Here is a 21,503-nt window from a genome sequence, read left to right on the forward strand (position 1 = left end):
TCTTGGAGAAGAATAAGATCGATAAATTCCTTCTGTTAAGTTTATCCTACAGAATATCTAGAGGACAGACTATGGATGGTGCCATGATATCTCTCACTAGAGACAGACATCATGAGAACACATGTCAAGCCTACACACACCCCTGGCCCTTTGCCCCTTTCTTGAAAGCCTCAATAGACAGAATCCTAAGCTTTTAAGCGCATCTCCTCTCTGAGGTTGCCCTTACTCCCCTTTCTTTGAGTGGTACTTTGCCTTAAAGAAAGACTTCTCACTATTCAACTTGCTGTGTTTTGTCTCTGTGCTCTTCCAGTGGTAACTGTCCATGTCATTTTGCTATTTCATTCAGCTCTCTAGACTTAAGCACAGTCACTCCCCCTGTCCTACTTCAAACAAGTAGGGAAGGGCTGCTGAGAGCTCTGATTTGGGCTTGCAAGTTCCCATCACCCAGATGACCCCGACAGGACTGCAGCTCTATGATCACGCTCTTTAGGAGCCTGCCTGAAAAATCTCCTTTCTTTGCCTTTGGGAAGTTCTCAGAACATAATCTCACTCCATCCACTACTCTGCAGGTCCCCCAAATCTTTCAGTGGCAGGGGCTTAGTTCCCACATCATGCATATTCAAGCAGACACTGGACACCAGGTGACTCTGGCTTCAGGAATCTGGCTTCAGGATTTGCCCTATGCCAAGCAGGAGTTCAATGAGCTTCTCTTTCCTCCCTCTGTTCTTCCTTGCTCTCTGCTGCCTGCACACTGCTGCCATTTGCTGCCACTCTTGCTTTAATGAATTCCTTCCTTATCTACACTTGTCAGACCTGTTTGAGAATTCTTTCTCCATCAGAGTCAAGAACCCTCCCCTGCCCAGGTTGAGGTTTCACCTAGTGTGCAGGGAGAGACTGCCCCAGATTCAGCTGCCTGACAACAGTTGGACAATGGTTGCGATGGCTGGAAATCAAGCAGCTGTTTTGGATTGTGAGGTAGAAGGCACAGGTTTAAAATGGCAGACAGCAAGACAGAAGGAGTGTGGGTCCCTCATAATCATGGAGCTGCCTCACTAGCTCTAGGTGTACTGCCTGTGAGCTAAGCCTCTGTCTTATCACCTGTATTTACATCACTCTCGGGCAAATCTAGTTCTAATGCAGATGCACTGTGGTTAAGTTTATGCTGAAACAATGGGAATCTCTCCCTCCCTTCATTTACTTTTTTTGTTTTTTAAGGCTCTTTTCAGTTTATTGCACGAAGGAGTTACACTAGTCCAAGTTAAAAGCAGATCACAAATGGTTACACTATACAAGCTGTGAGGTTTTTAAACTTGTGACAAAGGACAGAAGGGAAATTCTACTCACTGCAAGGAAATCCTCACTTAAGCTTCAGAGAACCAAAAGCACTTAAAACCCATGAACCTCCAGCTGGTCCCCCTCAGCCAGTCCAGCCTCTACCTGGAGCTGGCGTGTGTTCTTGCGCTGGTCACCCTGTACTACTCCATGTTCCAGATGCTCAATTACAGTACCATGGCAGGCAGATTTCTTCTTAAACGCCTCACTAGTTTCTTTTTACTGTAATCATCAGCCATCCCTTGGACAGTAGTAAGGGTCTTCCTGCCATTTCTCTGTTGAACTTTTACATGGATATAAATCCTCAATGCCAGCAGGAGGCAGATCATCGCCTTCACTTGCATCAGCAAAGGGGTCGAACGAGTGGAGATTCTGGTTAGTGAACCTACGATTCCTTTTCCTCCAGGAAAACGGGAGGGAGGGGCGGGGCGAGGTTGCTGCTGAGCCATCAGCGGCAGCTCAGCGACTGGGGACCCTCCCTGCCTTCACTTTTTCACTCTTTCCCAAGATATGTGTTCAGTATGTCCCCACCCTGAACAGGGCATCTTACCTGTGTTCAGTAAAAAAAAAAAAAAAATAGATTCACAGCTCAAGTAGGGAGAGTTGTTGCAAATATTAACATGACAGATTGATACACATGTTTACTAACACCAAGAATCTGTGCACTCACACAGATGTTACTCAAACTTCTCCAGAAGTTATACAAACACATATGCACCCAGGCGCACACACACATACACCACAGACACATTTTCTCTCACTGCTGTCACTCCTGTGACACCTGTTGAGGCCAAACCCCGACCTGGACAAGCAGGGTGTGTTCACGTGGGGCGAGTAGCCTCCAGCTTTCCTGCTCATAGAGGCTGCATGGCTTCAGCCTGAGCCTGGTCTAGGCCAGGAATGCCAGGAGCGACCCCTCCAGCCCTCCCTGCCTCTCAGCTCAGGTTTGACTCTCTAGGACCTGGCAAAGATTCCTCATGGAGCTGCCTTCCCAACTCCTTAACCTGTTAGACTTCGGGTGCCAGACAACATATGGAGAATCCCGGGGGGCCTCTAGACAATGGATAACAGAAGAGTCATTAGCCCCTTTATACTGAGGAGGAAGCAGGCTGGGAGAGGCAGAGGCATGTGACCCATTAATGACAGGACCGGAATTTGACCTCTCCTGACTCCCAGCTCTTTCCCTAACCACATGCCGGAGAGCAGGTTGTTGCTTTTTTATAACCACTTTTGCCTATTACTTTATACCACTTAGTACTGTGTACTAGGCTTGTGCCAAGTGCTTTATATACATTGTCTCACTTGTTCCCCACAACCATCCAATGAGATGGGTTGGATTATTCCCACTTTAAAGAGGAGGGAAGTGGAATCAAGGAAGACTAAATAGCCTGCCCAAGGTCACCAGCTTCCCTGGAGCCGGTCAGCATTCGCAGTCTAGTTGTCTGGGCCTAAAGCTTGGTGGCCCCACCCTGTGGTGATGCCTCCCGGGCCAGAATAGAAGCTCACCTGGAATTTCTGGAAGGACTTCAGGGGTTCCTTGAAACACTTAAAGAGCACACACATGTGCAAACGTGCATTTTCTAAGGAAAAGGGCATGCCTCGCAGCCCTTTTCCCAAGGAGATCGACCCAGGAAAGGCCAGAAGGGCCAATGCTGATGAAGCCCTGCAAGTCAGGACAGGCAGGTGAGTTTTATTTGGGGACGTGCTGGGTGATGTTTGTTTTAACATTGGCCTTTTTGCCACCAACAGCCCAGGAAGGTCAAATCTCTTGCTGTGCGATAGTTGATCTCCAGCCTTCTACCACCCGGAACAGCTCACAGGACACCCTTACCCCAGCAAGGTGAGCCATGTGGCCGGCAGCCAGGGCCAGGGCCAAAACCCCACCTCCATCCACACCCAGCTCCCCATCATGCTGAAAGGGCCACCTGGGCCCTGGAAGCCCCTCATCCTGCTACCAGGCAGTGACACAGAACCCCGGAGCGGACAGGTCTTCTCAGAGGTCTCACTGGACCCCAGCCATCCCAGGTAAGAGGCGGGGAGTGAGGGGAACAGAGGCGCGGCCAAGGGGCAGCAACAGAGACGGGACTTGCCCTGGGAGGAGCTGCGAGGGCAGCCCCAGGTCTACCGGGAGGAGAAGCAGGGTGCACACACTGGGGGGCTCTTTGCCCACTGTTTACCAAGGCAAACAGGAGGCTACAGGAGCCCACCTGCTGGCCCGGACGCTCTCTCCACCTGGGGCTCTCAGGGCACTCAAGACCATGCGCCAGGTGACTGTGGGGGCAACTCTGTGCCTTGTGTTCCTCACTATACGATGAGAGGATTAAGGGAGATGGTGTCCAGGAAACAAAGGGCCTTTCTGCCATCATGATGAGGACAGCACTGTGACCCAGAGCTTGGCACGGCAAGGCTACAAGGGCTTGAGAAGCTTGAGAGGTTGTCAGCCTCCTGCCCTGCCCCAGCCCAGGACCTTGAGGGGCAGTAGGTTGAGGGAGAGAACTGATGGGACAAAGATCAGGGGTTGGGCTATCTCAGGAGGGAGGCTGGCCCCTGCTGACTGCCCCTTCCATGTGGTCGCCACCCAACCACCCAGCCCCTTTGACTACCAGCTGGGTGGCCCCCTGAACTCGCCCTTCCTCCCAACACCCACCAGCTGTCCACACCCCAGCCCTGAGCTCCTGAAAGTCACTCAGTCATCAATCCCACCCTGCACTGGCCCCTTAGCACCTCTCCCCGCCTCCCTGGGGCCTCGCTCCAGCTCTACTTCCACACGGGAGTCCAGGCATGACTCCGCCTTGTCACTCTCCTGCATAAGTCCTTCACTGGCCTGAGGTACCCCCAAGGGGGAAGGTAAGCAGCTTACAGGGCTTTAAACACTGTCTGTCCTCCCAGCATCCTCCCTTAGCTGCTCTAGGCCCACAGCCCTTTCGTTTTCCACCTCCACACCTACGGCCACAGTTGCCTCTGCCAGGAGCACCATTCCCACTGCCCCAAGGGTCATGTCCTCCAAGAGGCCTCTCCTTGTCCTTCCCAACCTCCCAGTGAGTACAGTTTACCCTAGTCAGCTCTGGAGGCTGAGCCCCCAGTGGCCAAGCAGGGCAGGGAGGGCCTTCACAGCCTGGTGCCAACAGGGCACATGGCAACACCACATTGTAAGTAAAGCCCATGCCTGCCACCCGGAGGCCAGCTGACTGACTCAGATCCCAGCTCCTTAAGTGCCTGAACGAGCTGGGCCCTGCGCTGTAACAGGGCAGTAACAGTGCACACCCCACAGGATCCTGGCCAGAATTTTTACTATACCTGAAGCATCTGCGTCCCTTAGACTGTGAGCTATTAAATACGGCAGGGGCCTAGTAATCACTACCAGCTGCCAGTCACATGGCTTCCAGAGACAAAAAGCAGAGGATAAGGGCAGAGCCTGTAGACAGTAATAGCTCCCAGCCCCCAACCCTGCTGGCCTCCCACTACTCACAGTACACCCATCACTGATCAGGCCTCACTAGTGTCTTCTCCCCTCCACAGCTCACCTAAACTCCTCTCCAAGGAAGCTCTCCTGGAATGAACTAACACTGCCTCCACTGATGGAGCCCTTTCTGCCAGGGGACCTTCCTGGGATGAGGGTGCTCCCGGAAAAAGTTCAGCAGAATCTAAAAGCTGAGACAGCCCAATCCCTGTCCTGGCTCAGCCCAGGTGGTGGGGTGCCTCAGGTCAAATGATAATCAGGCAGCACCCCAATATCAAATGCAAAAGGTCATGGGTACAAGCCAAGCTCATGTCTGCTTAAGGCCTTTCCAGACATGCTCTGTCTGCAGACTACTCCTTCCCTTGCTCTTCAGATCACTGACCCTTTCTCACCCTGCAGATTGATGCCTCCTAACACCTCCTTCCAGACACCCTCCCTGACAAGATCCTAAATTAAATCAGGGTCCCCTATTAGGTTCCACTTCAGCCCCTGCCTACAACCTTCACAGCTGTCAATGTCATGAGGCCTAGCCCTCAGCAAATCATCAATTCAAAATCAAGGAGACAGATGTGAACTAGAAATTTTTATTGCAGAAATTGACCAAGTTTCTAATTGGGTGGTCCCAGTTGAGGTTGGGGCCCTCTGCACAGGGCTGAAACAGGAAAGGGTGAAGGAGTACATCCGGGCCCAGGGCCTCAGAGCTGTGAGATGATGTTGGGGGCCAGGCTGCAGGTGAGGCCTGTGCCATCTGGCTCCACATTCAGGGACTTCACTACACCATCCTCTACCACCATGGAGAACCTGCCAGAAAGAGGGACCAGGCCTGCAGCAACAGCCTGGGCCTGGAGGCTGGGAAAGGAGACAGGAGGTCTGGCAGGGAAACCCCCCAGAGGACCCTCCCGTTTTTACCTCTTGAGCCGTCGATTCCCAAAGAGGGGCACCAACGAATCATCTAGTAATAAATCTGTCTCCTATGAGGAAAGGCAGAGGAAAGGCTCAGGAACCCCCAGAAAAGGTCAAGTCCCCCAGCTGCTCTTCACATTGGCCATGTCTCTCCAAGTTCCTGCTTCCAAGGCCTGGCACAGGAACTGCCCTGTAGGGAGGGGGCTGGGGGAGCACTTACCTTCCCAAAGGCCCCAGTGGGGTCAGCCAGGAGCCGAACCTAAGGAGAAAGTAAAGGTCACATGGAAAATCTCACGCCTGGTCCCTGATCCCCCTGCGGGACCTGCACCTCACCTTGTCTCCCACGCTGTGGGCTCTTCCCCACTCTTCAGTCACAAAGACATCGTTAACACTCAGACATGCCACCACCTGGACCCCCTTGGCCTTCAGAGCCCCAGCTTGCTCCACAAACCCTGGCAGGTGGGTCTGGGCAGGGGAAACAAAGGGTCAGCAAAGGGAAACTGCCTCTGTTCTTCAGCCTATCCTTTATCTCTAGGCCTTCTTCACTCCCCTGTTTCAACATCTTTGGACAATGAGAACTGTGTAAGCCACAGTTCCTTTTAGCCTTGGCCATGAGGAAGATCCAGTGCAAACTTCTGTTCTGTGGTCAAAACCATGAACATCCCGTGGGCATGACTATGTCTTATTGACCCAAGCCCAAGGACCTTCCATGTGCCTGTTACCAGCAGGGTCAATAAAAGGTGTTGGATTTAATTGCAATACCCTTTTCCCCTACATTCCTGGTACCATAACCTTTCCACAGCCTCTGCTTATTACCTGAACACTCTGGTATGCTTTTTAACTGTCACACCGTCTACATACTCGTGCTGCAAGCTGCCCCAGGACTACATGCAGGACTCATGAACAATACAAAGATGTATACAAGATCCCAATTGCTAAGCAGCAGAAGGGCAGGTCTCACCTTGGAACAGCCAGGGGTAAAGGCCCCAGGGACTCCAAACAGCACCCCCTTCTTGCCCTTGAACAGCTCTGCCAGGTTCACCTTGTTCCCAGGCTCACGTTCAAACACCACCACGGATGGGATGGCATCTCCCACCTGGAGGAAATGACTCCAAAATGAGGAATAGAGCAGCTGCACCTGGTGGAGCCCCAGGCTGACACCCAGCAGGGAAGTCCGATCCTGTCAGAGCCTCCAGAGGTCTCTGTCACCCTCCCCTCTTCCCCCACAGCCTGTTTGCCCCACATCCTCCAGGTTTCAAGACAGCCCTATCCCTCTAGAGGGCCTACTGGTGACAACACAAAAAGGAAGAGAAGGCCCCCTGGGTGTCCCTTGGGGTTGAGTAAACAAGCCTTCTGAGTTACAGGAAAGGAGCGGGATAAATGGGCAAGGGAGAAGGGGCAGAAGCTGCATGCAGGGGGCTGAAGAGGAGGCCCTGACAGCAAGGAGGGAGAGGACCCTGGCCAGGTCTGAGTATCCCACCCTCAAAAAGAGAAAAAGGGACAACAAAAAGTGGGAAAGTTTGGGGGGAGGAGGTTGTAGGTCCCTCCATCCAGGAGGTGTGGACTGGAAGGAAGCTCTGAAGACGGGCTTCAAGGGGCTGGGAGAGACAGACAAAAGGGAGGAAATGTCAGAGGCGGGAGGAGAGTCTGGGAGAAACTCAGTGATTGGGAGTAGGACGAAGCAGAAGAAGGACGTGTCTTGAAAGAACATGGGAGGGGCAGGGAGTGGAGAGCCGCAGGGAGCTTAGGATGGTTCCAAATGAGAGGGGTGGACTCCGTAGATGGAGTGGAGTGCGGGAGACACAATGGGCGCTCTAAGGCAACGGCCGTTTCAGAAGATGGGGTGAAGAGTGATGCCCAGTAATATGACAAAAGCGTCCAGAAGAGTATGGGGACGCATGTACAGGGGTTGAAAAGGCGATCTGGGGCAAAGGGAACAGTTCCAGAAGGTGGGGGAGGTCAAGGTGTCGCAGCATGGATGAGCAAGAGAGCCCCAGGGGCTGTTCCAGGAGATCGGCATGAGGCCCCTAAAACTAGAGATTGGCGGGGCAGTCACAGGGTCTTGCGGAGAGAATAAGGGAGACATCCGGCAGAAGGAGTCCAGGATGGCTGGGAGGGATCCGGGTGGCAGGAAAGAGGGTGCCTCTCCCCCAGACAAGTGGGATGGAGAGCCCTGGGGTGATGGGAGGGAGCGGGGTTCAGGCCTGGCCCGGCCAGCGGTCACCTTGATTGGGGCCATGGCTGCGGAGGCGCTTCTGAAACCACAGGCCCCGCCAAGCGTCCACTCTCCGCCTCGTTCTCGGACCCCTCCTGCTACCGCCGCTGCCGCTGCAACAGGTTTGACTACAGCAGCCGGCGCAAGTACCGAGGGCGCCCTGACGCCCAGGACGCGCAGCACCACCAAACGCATGCCGGGCCCTGAGGCCGCTAACGACAGTTCGCAGCCGCGCCCCGCCTCCAAAACGCCTCCCTGTCGGGCCGCGGCTGACTGCGAGGCCAGGCTTGAAGTACTCCCAGGAACCCTTCAAAAGGCGGGGCCTCGGCCGCGCCCCGCCCCCCGACAAGGCTCCTTCACTGCTTCCGGGACGCTCGGTCTTATTTGCATAAGGGGCTGGACCACTGGCGCGGTTGCCAGTGAGACCTCTCAGCCATCGAACAGTGTGTATTTGCGTACAAGAATAGGGCGCCGCAGTTTTGATGGGCTGAATTTACGTATTGAGGCAGTTTCTGTTCTGAACCGAAAACGAGGGAAGGGAGACGATGGTGTCAGGTGCCTGTGCAAGAATGAAACATTTTGATTTCAACGAGGTGTTGTGCATTGCAGCTGTTTTACCTACGATCTGTGTTGTTTGTGATTTGCATTGAATGGAGGCTTTGCTCAGGCAAAACCACTGGGCCTGTGCTGTGGGAACCTCCTCCTGAAATGCTTCCGGTAGCAGCGCGGGATCCGACCAGGCCTTTCAGATCCCTCTGCCCCGGCGAGCAGTAGTACCAGCAAGTTCGCCGCTTCCGCTCCTTCCAACCCTCCAATAGGACAGAAAATGGAGCGGCCCCGGAAGTGATGCAGCCGGATACTGGTCTCCCTCCGGTTCCGGCTTAGCCGGAGAGCGTTGTGGCGACATGAAGCTGCTCACCCACAACTTGCTGAGCTCGCATGTGCGGGGGGTGGGGCCCCGTGGCTTCCCTCTGCGCCTCCAGGTACCGGCCCCAGCGTGGTTTCGCGCCCCACTTCTGGGCAGGATACGGGAGCCAGGCTCCGGTCCCTGCCTAACTAAACCTCTCCGCCCGCAGGCCACCGAGGTCCGCATCAACCCTGTGGAGTTCAACCCCGACTTCGTGGCGCGTATGATACCCAAGGTGGAGTGGGCGGCGCTTCTGGAGGCGGCTGATACTGTGAGAACCCCTACCTCCTGCCCCCCCAACTGCTGTGCACCCTCAAAGAGTGGTCTCGCTGCAGCCTCTTGCACCGACCGGTAGTCTAGTCTCAGGGTGAGAGTGGGGAGGCCCAGAGTGATTTAAGCCTCTTGCCCACAGTTGCATCTGGTCGAGGTGCCCAAAGGGCCTGTTCAGGGGTATGAGCAAGATGAGACATTTCTAAGGAAGATGCACCACGTGTTACTGGAGGTGAGAACTGGCCCATCACTTTCTTGTCCCAGCCACATATAGGCACATCCAGAAGCTGCCATGCCCAGCTCTGTTCCCCACTTCCCCTTAGGTGGAGGTGTTGGAGGGCACCCTGCAATGCCCAGAGTCTGGACGTCTGTTCCCCATCAGCCGTGGGATCCCCAACATGCTGCTGAGTGATGAGGAAACTGAGAAGTAATCCTGCCAGGCACCAGTTTTTAATTTTGTGATCATGTGTATCTCTTAGGTATATCCTGTGTGCTGGTTCTGTCATGTGTCCCCAACCCTTGACCCAGTGACACGCCAAACATACAGTGTTCTTGAGCTTGATATATTTTCTTCTCATTAAAGGTTCAAAACCAAAAGCGGTTTCTCTTTGCAGCAAATATACATTAAAATAGAGTCTCTGTACAGCCAAGGGCTCTGGGCCCTGGCTTGCCCCATGTCCCTGCACCTCCCTGGCCAAACCCAAAAATAAATATAGTGTTATTGCTCTGCAGGGCATAGAGGCAGTGCTCCCTACCCCCTGAGGAGGCTGGGTGGGAGCTGATGGGGGGCCTGGCCACCCAGGAGTCCAGGGGCTGGAGCCTGCTTGGAGTTATTGCTTCAAGGGGGGGCAGTAATGCCCAATGCAAATGATAAGGAGAGGAGCGAAGGGGGCAGGGGCCTTTGCTCTCCAAGTCCCCCTCTGCTGTGGAGAGGGGGTTGAATTAAGCAGCAGCAAAAGCATCACCCATTGGGAGACTGTGGCGTCCACTCCCTTCCCTCCCTGAGATCAGGCTTCTGCCCCTCACGTGTCCCCTGCAGCTCCCTATGGCTTCCGCAAGGCCCCCTACACGCTGGAGGCATGTTATGGCTTGCAAGGGGCAGCATTGTGCCCAAAGCCTGGGCACACATTCCCAGTTTCTAATACCCCCTGGGTGGGGGAGGGGAGGGCGTAGGGCCTGCTCCCAGGGGCTGATGGTATTGCCTGGCCCTGCCAGCAGGCTGTTGCACTGCCCAGACCCCAGCTCTGCCCTCTCGGGGCTGACCCCATGCTGGGCGGGTCCTGCCAGCACCCACCCATGCCCACCCCTTGCCTCAGTCCATCATGGCCTCGAGCATCTCCAAGAACAGCTTGTGCATGGGGACCTTGCCCTCCAGCTTCACTCCATAGAAATGGGCCAGCACTTTGCCCGCTGTCTGGCGAAGGAGTGGTAGCGTGAGCAGCAGCCTTCCTGCCCGCCGCCGCTCAGCACCCCCTCCGGGGCCTGCCCGACCAGCTTCATACTCCAGCAGGGCTTCATGCAAAGCTTCTCGCAGCTGCTCCACAGCCTCGGCATCTTCAATGTGCACAGAGTCTGCAGGAAGGGGAAAGAGCTGTTGATAATGGGCCAACTCCAGAAAGGGCAGAGTCCACACCAGCGTGGGTATTGCAGGATGCGACCTAAGGAGCCAAACATGGGTTTGTTGTTTGGTTCACTGAGGCATCACGAAATTCTCCTGCCCATGAGCCAGGACCTACCTTTCCTCCAGCTATGGCCACCTCTTAACCCTCCTCACCTTCCCTTCCACTAAATTGTTTCCTTTTCCACATAAGGTTGGCACTAGAACTCAAAATCCTATGTGCAGTTCTGGGCCTGCCCTTGCCCTGCTTTGTGAATTTCAGCAAGTCACTGTTCCTCCCTAAGCCTCAGTTTTCCCTGTTGGCAAAATGAGGCTGTGCCATCACCCATAGTTAAAAACTAGAGGGCCCTGTGGAAAGTCCTGTCGGTCATGCCCCAGACATACCCGAATTGGCAAGCGCCAGTGCCTTCAACAGGACATACTCCTCACGCTCCAGACGCAGGGCCTGCAGTCGCCGCACCAGTTGGAGCAGGGCAGCCCCGAGTTCCCCCAGGCCAGCTGCTCGCGCCCCCTCTTCATCCAAAACCAGGTCCTCAGCGAAGGCCAGCTCATCCTGCAATGGCAGTGAGCGCTGGGCCACACCTAACACCAATACCTCCATCCATACACTCTGCAGTACTGACATCTGGTCAGACAGCGACAGTGAGGAGAAGCCTGGAGAGAAGTGGAAAGCGAGGCTGAGCAAATGCACCAGAGCCAGGCATGGCCTGGCTGACCCAGAGAAGCCGCACATCACCTGGGCCCTTTACCTGGGATGCTCTTGGCCCAGCTGATGGTAACCACAATCTCTCGGTCAAAGAGGTCACAGAGGGTAGCCACAGCTGGGAGATGCCCATCAGGGCCCGCTGGATCGGGCATGGCATATAGCTTCTCAGGCTCAACCACCAGCAGATGGGACACCAGTGCATTCACCGGGGCTGCAGTGACAGTTGGAAGAGGTGCTCAAGTTCATCACCTTGCAGGCCCTTCAAGGTCCAGCATCTTTCTAGAGTCAGTTCTGCTGTGACCCTCCTCACCAGCCACTGGCCAGTCAGGTTCAGATGCTGCTCTCTGGGAAGGGTTCTCCCTTTCTCCCAGAGAAGGCCAGTCTGTTTGTGGACAGGTTCTGAGTTTAGAAATCCATTCCCTGTTCCCAGTTGTACTGCCTGGGGACTAACGCAGAAAAAAGTAATTTCAAAATACTTCTTGGGGCAAATGACTGAGTGACTAAGGGGAAATCTGGGTTCCAGGGGCCAAGGTAACTACTATCCTGGCTGAAGGATACCAGACAGGTCTCATGTCCTGGTCCCACCCCAACCCTACAGCTCCAAGGCCCCAGTGCTCTCACCTGTCTTCCGAGGACCTCCAGCTACGGCCAGGGGTCCAGAAGGGAAGGGGCCTGGGAAGGGCAGTGGGTCCACCTCTGGTCGCCGTTTGTACTTCTGACGCCCACCCCGGACACGGTCCAGACGTACCCCTTGAATGGTAGGACAGGGCTGTGTCCATGGGGCTGCAGGTGACTTGATCTGCAGAGCCCTCCTGCCAGTGCATCCCACCAGAACTTCCAGGCCTTGCCCACCCAGCCCCAGGCACCCAGCAACCCCAGCACTTGCCCAGGCCCCTGCCCAGTGCTCACCCTCCTTGAGCATGCCCACCCGCAGGCACTTGGTGAAGCGACAGGCCTGGCAGGCCTTGCGTCTCCGCTTGGTAATCTCGCACTCATTGGAGGCTGGACAGCTGTACTCGATGCTCCCTGCCAGGAAGAGGCAGGGCTCCAGTGGCGGCCTCCCAGGGCCCGGAGGGGGCCCAGCAGACAGGAGAGCCCTGACTCGCCCTGGACAAGCACAAGTCTGGGGAGAGCAGGAGTGCCGTGAGTGGGGCAGGGAGGCCTGAGGCAGTGAGGGGAATGGCCCCTGGGCTGGGGGGCCCCTGCCCAGGCAAGGGAAGGGCTGGGACCATGGGTGTCAGGCTGCATGTCTGCCCCCAGCATCTTGTCAGGCCATGTCTCAGGCTCTACCACCCTCATCTATTCTCACCAAAGCTCTCATCAGGCCGCTACATTGCCATATCCAAAGGTCAAGCCTCTTCTTCATCTTACTTGGTCTGGAGGAGCCTCTAATGTCACGGATCATGTCCCACTTCTAAAAGCTCTTAAACATTTTTCTTCTTTTGCTCCTATGACACCAGCCTCCAGGTTTCCCTCCCACCTCATTGGCTACTTTGTGGTTTCTACGCATCTCCAAGGCCTTCCTGCACTGAAGAACCCTGGGGCCGCCTGGGACCTCGCCTGCACTGACTCACTCCATGGTGCTCTTACCCAACCATAGGCTTTCCAATTAGTATCTCTAGTCTAGACCTGCCTGAACTCTAGGTTACCTGCCGTAACCTTAATCTACAGATCTACCCCTCCAAAATCTACAGCTCCATGTGTCCAGTTGCTTAAACAGAAATCTAGAAGACATTTTGGATTCCTCTCTCAACAGATCTTGGTGGGCTTTACCTCCTGATATGTCCAGAAGCTGATCCCTTCTACCCTGGCAACTGCTTCCACCCTTGACCTGAGTCACTGTCACCCCACCTCCTGGCTGGTCTCCTGCTCTGTCCTTTTTCCCTTCAGTTACATCAACACAGAGCCAGAGGCATTCTATTAAACCTAACAGATCCTGTCCCCCTCCCCTGCTCAAGATCTTCAATGATTCCCCTTCTCAGAATAAAATCCTTAGTGAATCCCGTGGTCAGTGAGGTCTGCGCCCCTGCTCCTCACCACCTCTCTGACCTCATGCCCCGTTGCACTGTGCTCTGGTTCCGTTGGCCACCTAGATGTTCCCCAAACAGACCCCTACCTCAGGGCCTGCTGCTCCCTTACCTCCTTCAGATCTCAGTGTCACCTCGGGGAGGTCTTCCCTGGCCACCCTATGGGAAGGCCGAGTGCCCTTGTGCAGACATCCAGCCCCTTGCCCCTGCCTTAGAGTTTCTCATTAGCTCTCACCACCACCTAATATACAACAAATGGACATACTTATCTTCTTTATTATCTGTCTCCCCACTTCAGTATTAGCTCCACCAGGGCCAGGACTGTCCCCAGTGCTAGGAACAGGGCCTGGCATGCAGTGGGCGCTCATCACTGGCTGAATGAATGCACAGCAGTCCTCCCAGCCTCACAGGGCTACCACACGACTGAATGACACAACCAGCCAACACACCCTTAGCGCAATCTCCTTTACCTTCCTCAGGCTTCCACACTCAGCTCGAGACACCTCTGCAGGGAAGACCTCCAGAGCCCCAGCCTCAGCCAGATTCCTTGGCACACCCCTGCTCCTCTCCTTCCACAGCTCTACTACATTGTTGTACAATTCATTGTTTTCTCTCTCTCCCCTCTGCTAGAATGTTAACTGCTTGAGGACAGGAGCTGTTCTGCCTTAGTCACAGCTATGCCCCAATGTCTGGAATAGTGGCCAGGACAGCACGGCAGAGGTCTATGAAAAGCAAGGGTTCTGGATGCTGCCCGGGGCCCATCATGACCACCACTAAGTGTGACTTTGAGCAAGTATGCAAACCATCAGTTTCCCATTTGTAAGCTGGGATGATAAAAACAGCACTTCCTACAAAGGCAGCTTGTGAGAATTAAAAGGAATCATCAAGGTGACACATTCAGCATGTTAATGGCACCTGAATGCTCAATAAATGATTGCCACCTGCAGCTAGTTTTTGCCATTTATGGCTCAATAAATATTTGCCAACTGAATCAACAGAACGAAGGGCTCCAGGGTAGTAGGAGATACCTGGACCTGGACCTGTTGGCTTAGTGGCCTTCAGAGCCCGAAGGGAGCACAAATGGTTTTAGACCAGCGGGTACCGGCCAAGTAAAATTCATGGAATGTCACAATCGGTTGTGAGGCATCTGTCCGAAGTTCAATAATTAGCAATAAATAGAGGCAGCAGTCTGGTGTTTAAGGGCTCAGCTCTGGACCTAAATCAACTCAAGTTCAAATCCCGGTTCTGCCATTTTCTACCTGTGGGACTTTGAACAAAGTTTTACCAACCTCTCTGGATCTCAACTGTAACAGAGCTGGTACCTGACAGGCTGCTGTAGGAGCAACTGAGATCATAAACATAGACCGGCACAGTGCCTCGCACAGGCTAAGCACTCCAGAACTGTTCTCAAAAATTACGTATGTTCTAGCCACCAAATAACCAATGACTTACATAAAAATGTAAGGAACAGGCACATCCCAAGTAATGCTTATTATGTCACCACCTTGCTCATATTTTGATATGCTTTCCTGAGAAAAGTTCAGAAAGCACTATTAGCAAGGACGCCTAAGAGTCTTTTTAAAGTTGTGTGAGAAAAATAACGTAGCCCCCTCTCAGTTACCCATAAAAACCCGCCCTGTGCTTGTGCTGCTTTAGACAAACCAACAAAAACGTTGGTTTCGTTCTGGTGGGAGGTCAGCAGTCCCAGAAACAAGAACAAAGTTTAGAAACAGGCAGAAGCTGCCTTAAATTTTTCTCAGACACGATGGAAGGTGCTGGGCCATTAATACCCTGAAACCTAGGAGGCATCCTGAGTCCTCTCTCACATCCTATATACAACCCATAAACACATCCTGGTGGCTTTAACTTTTAAGGGTGTTAGGAAGGCCTGAGAAAACTGGGCTGCCAACCGCAACTACTACATGGCAGCCTGGGGGCCTACTGCCACCCAGCAGTGCACCAGCTGGGTAGTGCTGGGCTGAGAGGGCAAAGGGTACAGAAGTTGGGGGTGGGGGGGCAGCTCACCCTGGATGGTCCTCTTGAAGAAGGCTTTGCAGGCCTCGCAGGATGCCACACCATAGTGGTAGCCGGAGGCCACATCCCCACAGACCAGGCAGAGGCGTTTGGGCAGGGAGCTGAGCACCAGCTTCCCACTACCCTGCTCTCCAGGCCCAGCCCCCTCCCCATCCTCCTCCTCCTTGTGGCCTGGGAGGCAGCGGGTAGGAGCTGGGCCAGGGGCCAGGGCCACTGGGGGCTCGGGCTCAGTCTCCGAGGAGCCCTTTGGGCTGTCAGGGCTGGCTGGCTCTGCCTTGATGTAGAGAGGCTCAATGCCCACCACCTGGCTGGACATGGCGCTGGTCACCTGTGGGGAGAGACCTGTCAGGTCACAGGGAGGCACTGGGATGGGGGATGGAGAGACACCCTGCCACCCTGGTTGCCCAACCCTGGGCCTGGGGCCAGCCAGGCTTCCAGGCTCAGTGAAGGGGGAGGGACAGGAGGCCAGAGTCCAAGGAAGGGCTGCCCAAGAAGAGCCCCCTCTAGCTGTTGCCATGGGAACAGAGTCTCCAGGACCAGTAACTGACAACAGTCTCCTACTTGGGAACCTGGGGGAGGCGTGGAAACTTCCTACTCCCCCCAGAGCCAAACAGCAGGGTAACCTTAGCCCCTAAGGAACCTTCGATGGCATCTGGAATCCCCAACCAGACCCAGGAGATCCTCTCAACTTTCTCCAGATGTTGGCGTCCTTGGTGACCACCCCCTCCCCTAAGCATCCTCCATTCAAGAATGCAAACTGAAGCACACAAACCCAAGGGCAGTGGAGGTGCTCACACGTGTGTGTTCACACCTTCACACACACTCCCACTTGCCTGCACTCTCAGGTGTCTCACATGCTCACAATTGCTCACTCTCTCCTGAGCTCTTACACTCACATATGGCCTTAACCCAAACCTATTCTCACTCATGCACCCAAAGTGCATACCGGGTAGTCACACTCAACGCTCCTCATAATCACACACTCACAAACACTCTCACCATGCCCCGACTCACACACGCACACACAAACCCCAGTACAAACACACTCGGAGCCTTCCACACCTGACACACGGCACCCTCCCGGCCCAGCAAGCCCAGTCCCAGGCACACCGGAGGACGCGGCTCCACTTCCTAGCACGCCACCCCGGCCAGCACGTTCACTTTTACACTCCTGCTGCCGCAGAATTCCCCACCTCCGGGTGCCCCGCCCCCCAACCTGCGCACACCTACGGGAAGTTACCTAAAGTTGCTGCTCCTCCCCTCCCCCTCCGCCCGCGGGGGACCTCTATCAGGATATCAGGAAGTAAATGGGGAGCGCTAAGTAGGAGGAAGTCCTCCCGGCCGGCGCGATGACCTTTGACCCAGAGAGGAGAGTGGCCCAAAGCCCCTTCGAGCGCCCCCACGTGGTCTTCAAAGCCCCTTCCCGAAAGGGAAGCCTCCCCATCTCCCACCCCGGCCCGCCCCTGGGACTTCGGTATGCTCCAGGTGCCTGGCTGAACCCTGCCCTAAGACTGGATCCGAGGCCCACGCCCGACCCTGGCCAGAGCCAGCAACCCGAGCGGGAGCCGGCCCCTGACTCAGGCGAGCGCACTAAGACCTGGATGCCGGATCCCGCCCGGACCCTGACCGGGTCTGGCTCTCGACCGGGTCTTGACCGTGACCCGAGTCGGGCAGGAGCCGAAGCACGCCCGCCTCTCTGCCGCGCTCGCACATGGCTCCCGCGCCCCGCCCGCCACCCCACCCCAGCGGCGCTCCCCTCCGCCCCCGGACCTGGGGCTCCGGCAGGGCGGCCGGGCAGGCATGGGGACCGGGCAGCCCGGAGCGCCGGGGTGAGCCGGGAACCACTGGCGGCCCCTCGTCTGCCGCCTCCTCGGGCTGCACCGCCCCGCCGCGCCGCGTCCCCTTACTCGGCGGCGCCGCCGGCGGCTTGTAGGACACAAAAGGACATCGCGGCCGCTTCCTACTCTGCTTCCTCCAGCTGACAGCGGGGGTGGGGCCGGCCGTGCGCATGCAAAGTAGGGGGCGGGAAATGGCTCTCTATGCTAATCAGACTAGTGGGGCGGGCAGCGCCTGCGTGCGCGAAGGAATCAAAGGAATCGGGCGGGGTGGAAGAGGCCAGTGGGCGGAGTGGAAGGAGCCAGTGGGCCGGATTTCAAGAAGGTCCCGCCTCTCATCCCTCGAACCACAGAGGCGTATTTGCTTACACGGCCTCAGGGGGGGCGTGGCCAGGGGAGACGCGGAGAGGCTCTGGGGAGGGGGTGGGTCCAGGAACGCTCTTTCGTAACAGAGGAGCAGCAGCGCGCAGTGCGCGAGAGGAGTGGGCGAGGTCGCCCAGTGGCCGCAGCTGCGGGATTGGGAGACGACATGCTTATGTAAATGAAGGGCGGGATGAGCGGAGGCGAATAGGTCTGCATATGCATGAGGGGCGGAGCCCAGCATGCCCAAGCTAGGGAGAGGGGTTGCCGTTTTTCCTTTCCCTCCCCCTTCGCTCAAGATAACACCATCCCGGCGCTTGGACAGCAGACCCAATATCCCCACGACGCTGTTGAACTCGGGGACGGAGAAGACCTAAAACATGCCAGAAGTCCTGGATTTCGAGTCCCGGGAAGGCGGAGCCGATAGGGCCCGAACGGAGAACGCTCAAGGTCACTGCGGTGACCGAGTGAAGGTCACGGGGAAAGGCGGGGCCGCGTGCGTCCGCCTCACGCGGGCAGCCACGTACTGACTCACGGGCCGTTCACAAGCTCTTTTATTTCTCTAGGGCCCAAATTCCACGTGGACAGGGTCGGTTTTGGGTTTGGGGATGGGACAGGGACGGGGCTTGGAGTCGGGCTGTCACTCGAGCCCGAGCGGTGCACTTAGTGCACCGAGACGTGCAGCCTCTTGCTACGGCGCCTCTTGAGCCTCTCGATGTATTGCTGCAACTCCTTGGTCAGGAAGTGGTCCCTTCCGATGCTTGACCTGTAGCCTGGAGGGCAGAGCTCCGCTCAGGGCAGCAAGCAGGAGCATAGCCTCCCCAGCAGCGGGTGCTGCATGTGTAATTCGAGGAATCGCGTGTGATTTGGGGTGGCAGGAGTACTTGGGGTTTGGGTCTGTGTTAGTTTGGGGAACTTAGATCTCCAAGGTGCTGGCCCCTGCCAGGTTTGTTTGTTTCACACGGTCAAGTCATAGACCTGTGCTCCAAACAGATGGAGGTGTGTTCAGATTTAGGAAGGATGAGGGGTGAATTGCAGGAGAGATATTGCAGGCCTGAATTAGGGTAGTGGTAGCAGGCAGCTTGAGGAGACCTCCTGGAGCACATACTCTTAAGCGAAAAGCCAGCCCACTCTTGTCCCTTCATATCATTAGCAGGGCCAAAGGAAGATAAGTTTACCCAAATAATCCACCGTCCAAGGCTTTTCACAGCACCCAGGGAGAATGGGCCAAGGCCACACAAAGGCTGTCATCTCTACTTGAGCATGTGGAGAAACAGCCTTAGAAAAGCCATATTACTTAAGGCTGGAGGTCCAGGCCCTGACAGTCACTGCATGCTCTCCCCACTGGGTCTCACTGTGCTCATTCCTCCAATTTTTTACTTCTGTGGGGATCCTAGAATATCCGTGGATGGTAAGGGAATCTGACAAGTCACCCAGATCCTGAAACCCCACTCCCACGGACCCAAGCTCTGCAAAATCTCCCAGGGTCACTTGTGGGAACTTGGGATAGGGCTCACTCCTGAGGGCTTTGGTGAGGATTTCTAGAGCTTCATTCTCCATGAGTTCCATCAGGGGCAGTGGCAGCTAAAGAGGCAGCAAGAGGTTTAGATGTCAAAGGGACCCCAGCTCTCCCCACAGCCAAAATGCCTCACCTGCTCATTCCAGCCTGGAGAGTCAAGGCCCCCTGCCAACCGGCCTGACCCTCCACCATACAGACCACCCCCACCTCTTCACCCCAGCAGTCCCCAACTTGCCCATCTACCACCCCACCAAAATCCCCAGTCTCCCTGTGTGCCTCCAACCCTGTTAATGCTGCTCCTCCCAGTAGGCTTGATGGGTTGTGTGCTTCCAGATACGGAGTTCTGAGAGGAGAGAAAAGAGTTATCAGTCATCTGCAGACTGCCTGGTCTTTCCTGGAGCAGAAGAGATGTATGGGTAGGCATGTGGTGGGATGTATGGGTAGGCATGTGGTGGGAGGAGTAGCCTTCTGCCATGTGCCACCTTAGTGGAGAAACAATATAGGACAGTGGTTTACTGTCCTAGGCTTTATTGTCCCACCCACCCAAGTTCCAGTTCTGACTGCCCTACTGTGTAAGATTTAGGGCCAATGACTGAAAGTCTCTTCTGCCCCCAGAGTTTATCTGTAAAATGTGATAATAAGAATGGCTCCTTATGAAGGTTGTGATATTTAAGGTAATCATGCAAGAGAAACCCCATGCCAGGTACACAGCAAGGGCTCAATAACTGGCAGTTATTATATAGTTAATAGTTCTGATTCCCTGAAAACTAGGGGAGGTTGCAGAAGAGACAAGTCCCAGTGTCCAGGATGAAGTAGGTACTTAAAAATTGTAACCAAGACTGAATGAACTAAAGCAGGCACCTCCTGAACAAGCTCAAATCCACAGACAAGGAATTAGCTCCCTCTTCTCAACTGTCTGGTGATTCCAATAAACCACAGGCCCTACCGCGCGGCCCTTAAAACAGTTTCGCGCTTCTCTCCCGGACCTGGTGTGCTACAGGATTTTGTACGAAGCCTCCCCGGTAGGGGGCGTTCCAGGAATGTCTGGTTAATTTTAAGTATGAAACGTTAGCCCAGACGCCCCTCCCAAGGAACCCTGGAAATTTGGATCCTAGAGTTTCCCAAATTACAGCAACAGAAATTGGGGTCCTGGCCAGCCCCCTGCCCTTTGGACTCCCACAGCCCAGTGAGGCCACACTGACCAGTGTCGGGATTGGAATCGTCCCCCTTTAAGTGGCTTCCCTGGGATCTGCCTCTGCGCTGCTCCAGCTCCAACAAGGAGCGGTCGTCCTGCTTTTCTTGCTTGAAGTGGGCCTTGTCTCGGGCAACTGATTTTTCCCAGGCGACGTCTGAGTGATGGCCGGCCTTCTGGTTGTACCACTGGCGAGTCTTGCGGCCCAAGCTGCTGCGCTCCACGTGGGAGTCCTCGCAGACATCGGACAGCGGCAAGTTAAGCTGCGACTGAGACAGCGAGGCCGTGGTCCACAGATTCCGGATGTCCTCCAGGCTCGATTTACCTGAGCCACTGGGGCCCAAAGCCTGTGGGGCCACATACAACGAGGGATGCCTAGAGTCGCGGAGAGTTGGGGAGGTGACAGGGATCCCGAGCCCTGCTAGGGCGGGGACTCTGGCGGCAGGATTTGTTGGAAGCTACCCGGAGCCCAGGCTGAGTAAGAGGAGAGGCGGGACCCAGGTTGGACCTAGGATGAGTAAGGGGGCTGAAAGGGTGAGGAGGTCCGGGAAGTGTTCTTACTTTGAAAGGCTTTTCCTCCATGGTTCTGCCCCAACGGACCCAGTCGCCACAGGCCTCGCGGCGGGGAGGAGGGAGTCATGCTCCCGGGGGGTGAGGGGCGGGGTCCCCTTCTGGAATAGCTCAGCGGGTCTCGCGCTGGGAGAGTTCAAGCTACAGCCCACCACACTAGATGCCATTATCTCTCCCCTATTACCTCGGCCACCCCCCTCCCCCACCAATAGCCGTGCTGAGGCTGGAGACCTGCACAGCGCATCTTGGCAGATTCCTGTGCCGGATCCTCTCCCGTAGCCTCCAGGCAGAGTGATACAGGCCCGAACACAACCCAGCCTGTGCCTTAACTGACGTGGGTGCCCGGGGCGGGGCGGGGGGGACTCGACCTAGGGGTCATGGGAGGCCTGATTTGCCCGCGAGGAGACCCAGCGCGAGCATTCCCACCCCCACGCGCGGCCCCGGAGCGCGCACGCCCGCAGCGGTGCAGACTGCTCTGGTTTATTGACGCAGGCTCTGGGCACAGTCGTGAGGTGTTGTGAGGGGCAGGCCCAGCCGGGACAGCGAGACCGAATG

General features: G+C 55.7%; 4 protein-coding genes and 1 long non-coding RNA gene across 16 annotated transcripts; 2 read left to right on the forward strand and 3 right to left on the reverse strand.

The window, feature by feature from the left end:
• Positions 1-5,362: 5,362 nt before the first annotated feature.
• On the reverse strand, positions 5,363-8,193 carry PRDX5 (peroxiredoxin 5). The gene is made up of 6 exons (XM_017677006.3): positions 7,920-8,193; positions 6,657-6,791; positions 6,029-6,160; positions 5,916-5,954; positions 5,702-5,763; positions 5,363-5,593 (listed from the first exon to the last, which is right to left on the reverse strand). Exons 1-6 carry the CDS (start codon positions 8,103-8,105, stop codon positions 5,488-5,490), a joined length of 660 nt encoding a protein of 219 aa, XP_017532495.3. The 5' UTR covers positions 8,106-8,193; the 3' UTR covers positions 5,363-5,487.
• Positions 8,194-8,337: 144 nt separating this feature from the next.
• Positions 8,338-9,684, forward strand: TRMT112 (tRNA methyltransferase activator subunit 11-2). The gene is made up of 4 exons (XM_017677009.3): positions 8,338-8,893; positions 8,987-9,088; positions 9,230-9,319; positions 9,411-9,684. The coding sequence occupies exons 1-4, from the start codon at positions 8,816-8,818 to the stop codon at positions 9,516-9,518; spliced, it is 378 nt and encodes a 125-aa protein (XP_017532498.1). The 5' UTR covers positions 8,338-8,815; the 3' UTR covers positions 9,519-9,684.
• On the reverse strand, positions 9,635-17,481 carry ESRRA (estrogen related receptor alpha). Of its 5 annotated transcripts, none has more exons than XM_017677002.3 (7): positions 17,380-17,481; positions 15,464-15,800; positions 12,321-12,437; positions 12,033-12,161; positions 11,455-11,622; positions 11,090-11,359; positions 9,635-10,659 (listed from the first exon to the last, which is right to left on the reverse strand). In XM_017677002.3, exons 2-7 carry the CDS (start codon positions 15,786-15,788, stop codon positions 10,400-10,402), a joined length of 1,269 nt encoding a protein of 422 aa, XP_017532491.1. In that variant the 5' UTR covers positions 15,789-15,800; positions 17,380-17,481; the 3' UTR covers positions 9,635-10,399. The 5 variants fall into 5 exon arrangements, with proteins under 5 accessions (XP_017532491.1, XP_036851340.1, XP_036851341.1 ...); XM_036995445.2 differs by having other exon boundaries at positions 17,243-17,460; XM_036995446.2 differs by lacking the exon at positions 17,380-17,481 and adding an exon at positions 17,070-17,093.
• A 681-nt stretch (positions 17,482-18,162) lies between these two features.
• Positions 18,163-20,114, forward strand: LOC140844608 (uncharacterized). Its single transcript, XR_012123168.1, has 3 exons — positions 18,163-18,256; positions 19,520-19,602; positions 19,958-20,114. It is a non-coding gene; the product is annotated as an uncharacterized lncRNA (long non-coding RNA).
• On the reverse strand, positions 18,204-21,125 carry CATSPERZ (catsper channel auxiliary subunit zeta). Of its 8 annotated transcripts, none has more exons than XR_012123167.1 (5): positions 20,940-21,125; positions 20,389-20,753; positions 19,470-19,529; positions 18,846-19,251; positions 18,315-18,440 (listed from the first exon to the last, which is right to left on the reverse strand). XR_012123167.1 is itself a non-coding variant. In XM_073217615.1 (4 exons), the coding sequence occupies exons 1-3, from the start codon at positions 21,113-21,115 to the stop codon at positions 19,217-19,219; spliced, it is 576 nt and encodes a 191-aa protein (XP_073073716.1). In that variant the 5' UTR covers positions 21,116-21,125; the 3' UTR covers positions 18,204-18,440; positions 19,185-19,216. The 8 variants fall into 8 exon arrangements, 6 of the variants coding, with proteins under 6 accessions (XP_073073716.1, XP_073073714.1, XP_073073713.1 ...); XR_012123166.1 differs by having other exon boundaries at positions 18,369-18,440; positions 19,185-19,251; XM_073217615.1 differs by lacking the exon at positions 19,470-19,529 and having other exon boundaries at positions 18,204-18,440; positions 19,185-19,251.
• Between the last annotated feature and the right edge of the window lie 378 nt (positions 21,126-21,503).

The sequence above is a fragment of the Manis javanica genome, chromosome 11 (genome assembly GCF_040802235.1).
Source record: "Manis javanica isolate MJ-LG chromosome 11, MJ_LKY, whole genome shotgun sequence".
NCBI lineage: Eukaryota > Metazoa > Chordata > Mammalia > Pholidota > Manidae > Manis > Manis javanica.

What these genes read in the sequence shown, in the direction of transcription:
- PRDX5 (XM_017677006.3), bottom strand. Translation starts at nt 8,105, where the DNA reads ATGCGTTTGGTGGTGCTGCGCGTCCTGGGCGTCAGGGCGCCCTCGGTA. An exon ending in CAGCCATGGCCCCAATCAAG is followed by an intron (nt 6,792 to 7,919) that starts GTGACCGCTGGC and finishes CATTTCCTCCAG; the next exon opens with GTGGGAGATGCCATCCCATC. An exon ending in GGGAATCGACGGCTCAAGAG is followed by an intron (nt 5,594 to 5,701) that starts GTAAAAACGGGA and finishes TCTTTCTGGCAG; the next exon opens with GTTCTCCATGGTGGTAGAGG.
- TRMT112 (XM_017677009.3), top strand. Translation starts at nt 8,816, where the DNA reads ATGAAGCTGCTCACCCACAACTTGCTGAGCTCGCATGTGCGGGGGGTG. An exon ending in GCTTCCCTCTGCGCCTCCAG is followed by an intron (nt 8,894 to 8,986) that starts GTACCGGCCCCA and finishes CTCCGCCCGCAG; the next exon opens with GCCACCGAGGTCCGCATCAA. An exon ending in TTCTGGAGGCGGCTGATACT is followed by an intron (nt 9,089 to 9,229) that starts GTGAGAACCCCT and finishes TCTTGCCCACAG; the next exon opens with TTGCATCTGGTCGAGGTGCC.
- ESRRA (XM_017677002.3), bottom strand. Translation starts at nt 15,788, where the DNA reads ATGTCCAGCCAGGTGGTGGGCATTGAGCCTCTCTACATCAAGGCAGAG. An exon ending in TGGAGGTCCTCGGAAGACAG is followed by an intron (nt 11,623 to 12,032) that starts GTGAGAGCACTG and finishes CTGTCACTGCAG; the next exon opens with CCCCGGTGAATGCACTGGTG. An exon ending in CTGGGCCAAGAGCATCCCAG is followed by an intron (nt 11,360 to 11,454) that starts GTAAAGGGCCCA and finishes ACTTCTCTCCAG; the next exon opens with GCTTCTCCTCACTGTCGCTG.
- CATSPERZ (XM_073217611.1), bottom strand. Translation starts at nt 21,115, where the DNA reads ATGGCATCTAGTGTGGTGGGCTGTAGCTTGAACTCTCCCAGCGCGAGA. An exon ending in TGGAGGAAAAGCCTTTCAAA is followed by an intron (nt 20,754 to 20,939) that starts GTAAGAACACTT and finishes CCGCGACTCTAG; the next exon opens with GCATCCCTCGTTGTATGTGG. An exon ending in CGATTCCAATCCCGACACTG is followed by an intron (nt 18,441 to 20,388) that starts GTCAGTGTGGCC and finishes TCTGCCCTCCAG; the next exon opens with GCTACAGGTCAAGCATCGGA.